Source organism: Cetorhinus maximus, chromosome 23, assembly GCF_964194155.1.
Source record: "Cetorhinus maximus chromosome 23, sCetMax3.hap1.1, whole genome shotgun sequence".
NCBI lineage: Eukaryota > Metazoa > Chordata > Chondrichthyes > Lamniformes > Cetorhinidae > Cetorhinus > Cetorhinus maximus.
In genome coordinates, this window is record NC_135901.1 from 3,188,435 (window position 1) to 3,191,789 (window position 3,355).

Sequence of the window (3,355 nt, forward strand, 5' to 3'; positions counted from 1 at the left end):
ATTCACAAAATACCACCCATCGACCATCATAATCACTTCCTGCTGTTGAGCCAATTTTGGATTCAACTTGTAACTTTCTCTGGGATCCCATGAGTTTTTATTTTTCTGCCCAGTCTGCCATTTGGGACCTTGTAGATGTGGAGAGAGAATGTTTCCATTTGTCGGAGAATCCACAACTAGGAGCCAGAAATACAAGATAGTTACTGATAAATCCAGGAGGGAAATAAGGAGAAATATGTTTACTCAGAGTGGTTAGAAAGTGGAACTCACGACCACAGGAAGTGGTTATGGCAAAAAGCTGAGATGATTTCAAAAGGAAACTAGATGAGTACATGAGAGAAAAAGGAATAGAAAGATGAACTGAAAGACTGAGCTGAGTTAGATGGAATGGAAGGGGAAGCGTGTGGTGTGTAAACACCAGCACACACTAGTTGGTCCAATGGCCTCTTTCTATTCTATATTTTCTCTTTTTACAGGCATGGAGTGTCAAAGAGAAACTAAAACCAATTATCAAGATTTGTCAGAGCCACTCAATTCATCAGGACCTGAATATCATTGGCCCTTGAACGTAGAAGCAGAAATGTTTGTCTGTTCTGTCTGAGGAAAAAATTTCAAGCATCAGCGTGACTGGAAAAGACACCCACACACTCGAGTGAAAGTGTTCCAGTGCACTGACTGTGGAAAGAGCTTTGACCAGTTACACAGCCTGAAAAAGCATCATACCATTCACAGTGAGGAGAAACTGTACACATGTACTGTTTGTGGACAAGGCTTTAATTGATCACCTAACCTGGAGAGACACAAGGACGCCCGCACCATGGGGAAACCATGGAAATGTGGGGACTGTGGGAAGGGATTCAAATACTCATCCCGGCTGGAAACTCATCGACACACTCACACTGCGGGGAGACCGTTCCCCTGTTCCATGTGCCCAAAGGGATTCGCTCAGTCATCCGACCTTCTAAGGCACCAAATCACTCACACTGAGGAGAGGCCATTCACCTGCTCCATGTGTGGGAAGGGATTCATTAATTCATCCGACCTTCGGATACACCAGCGAGTTCACATTGGGGAGAGGCCATTCACCTGCTCTGCCTGTGGGAAGGGATTCAGTCAGTCAGCCCACCTGCTGGCCCACCAGAGAGTTCACACTGGGGAGAGACAATTCTCCTGCTCCGACTGTGGGAAAGCATTCATCCATTCATCCCATCTGCTGAGACACCAGCGAGTTCACACTGGGGAGAGGTTGTTTACCTGCTCTGAGTGTGGGAAAGGGTTCACTCAGTCATCCCATCTGGTGAGGCACCAGCGAGTTCACTAGTGACTGCAGGGGTTGGATTCTGCTGTTATTGCTGCAGTTAATCACATCCAGGACTGAACCATGTTCATTCTGAGAGTTGGTGTTCCTTTCTGCCAATAATAATTGCACTGAAGTTTAATATCCTGGTTATATATCAAATAAATCAGCTGTGTTAAACTCATTGTTGTAGATTTTTGTTTTTCCCACCTGAGTGTTTAACATCACCTGGCTGGAGCTCAGAAAGGACAATCTGGGGGAGGATCATACGGCCGGAACAGAACTTCAACCTGGACACAGTCCAGGAGCACGATGACCATCCACACGTCGTTCCTGTTGGATAAAATCAAACACAGCGTTTATTCTCCGTTTAGTTATCTGACCTTTCCATTTTGTACAGTTTACACTGATCTCCATGGTAACACAGATATTGTGTTTCCTTCTCTCGTTACTGAATACTCAATCTAAGACTTGTTTCTCCCAATTTATGTAGAACGTCATATGGACCTTCCCAAGTAGCCCCCCACCCGTTTAACAATGTTTTTAACGTGACTTCATCTCCCATCGAACAGTTAATGTAACGGGTGGGGTGTTTCTCCCTGGAGGTGTTGAGATGGGCAGCACCATCTTCTCCACTAACTGTAGCAGGGAGAATGCTAAGGTTTGTTGGAGGTTCTGGAGAAACTGGTCCTGAGTCTGTTGAGTAGCCATGGGGTGTGGGACCCGGTGGGACGCACGATCTGGATTGGCCAATGAGCTGTGACCGGGGAGTGAACAGGAGTGGAGTGAATGGTCATTAAGACACCAGGTGAGGCAGTGACCCAGCCATTGGGCTTGATCAGATCATCAGCTCCGTTCATGACAGCTTTTTCAGTGTCGTTTCTCCAGAGTGATTAAACATCTTGACCATCCCACTAGAGTCTGGGTGGTAGGGGATGCGGAAATGTTGTTCCACACCCACAAGATGACACAGCTGCTGTATTGCCTCTGCTGTGAAATGAGAACCATTATCACTCTCTATCCTTTTCAGAAAACTCCATCTGGTAAAGATCTGTTCCCACAAAGTTTTAGCTGTAGGTGACTGCATCATTTATACAGACAGGGAAAGCTTCAATCCACCATGTAAACATATCTATAACTACCAGGATATATACCGGTCCCTTCCTTTTACTGTGTGTAATAGGCCTGTATATGTAACTGCAATGTTTTCCAGGGAACATCATTCAGATGGGACATGTCCATTGGGACCTTTCATTTCACAGGTCTGGATTAATTTGGACACAGATGAGACACAGGTTCAGGTGGTGATGGACGTCCTGGTGCATTGAGAACTCAAGGAAAGAGAAACGTGCCCCAATTTGATCCATAAACAAAATTAATTATTTTCTAAGACATTAAGGTGTGACCCAATTCAAATTAGAGCCATTCTTGTAATAGGAATGTTGAGGCCACGATCAGATCGCCAATCATCTTATTGAATGGCTGAGCAGGCCCGAGTGGCCTACCCCTAATTCATATGTTCGTATCATGTATAATGGGGGGAGACCTTACTGGCTGTGAGTGATGAGGGAAAGTCTTTCCTATGGTGCCTGGCCTTTTTGGCCATAATCACAATGATTGTATTTTGGGTGGATCACAAGGAATCCCCTCTGGAGCAGCTTTCCTACTGAGTCGGTCAGTCTGGTTATTACCATCACCCTCTTCACTAACCCCTGCTGCTGATGCACCTTCACCTTACAAATAGCAACTTGTCCTGGTCACTTACCAGCAATATCTCAAATCATTCGGAGTTTGAAATGGTGGGTGAGAGTTTTCCTTTCTGCTGTGGAGAGGCTGTGTTTTTGTTGCCGGAGAAGTAAGTTTACACTGAGGGAGTTACAAATAAAGGAGCTTTCAGAATAGTTGGTGGTTCTCTCAGTAACGCCTTGAAGGGCTGTGACCATAATAACCTCAGCTTTCTGGGCTAAATATTGTGGTGGGTGTTTAATAGGATACAATGGCTGTCATGGGGAAGTGAAGACACAGCAGGAGTCTGATACGGTCCTTGTATTTTTTTTA

General features: G+C 45.2%; 1 protein-coding gene across 1 annotated transcript; it reads left to right on the forward strand.

Moving 5' to 3' along the window:
* The first annotated feature begins 503 nt into the window (after window positions 1–503).
* On the forward strand, window positions 504–1,567 carry LOC144698133 (uncharacterized). The gene has a single exon (XM_078570077.1). The coding sequence runs from the start codon at window positions 818–820 to the stop codon at window positions 1,319–1,321; it is 504 nt and encodes a 167-aa protein (XP_078426203.1). The 5' UTR covers window positions 504–817; the 3' UTR covers window positions 1,322–1,567.
* The last annotated feature ends 1,788 nt before the right edge of the window (window positions 1,568–3,355 follow it).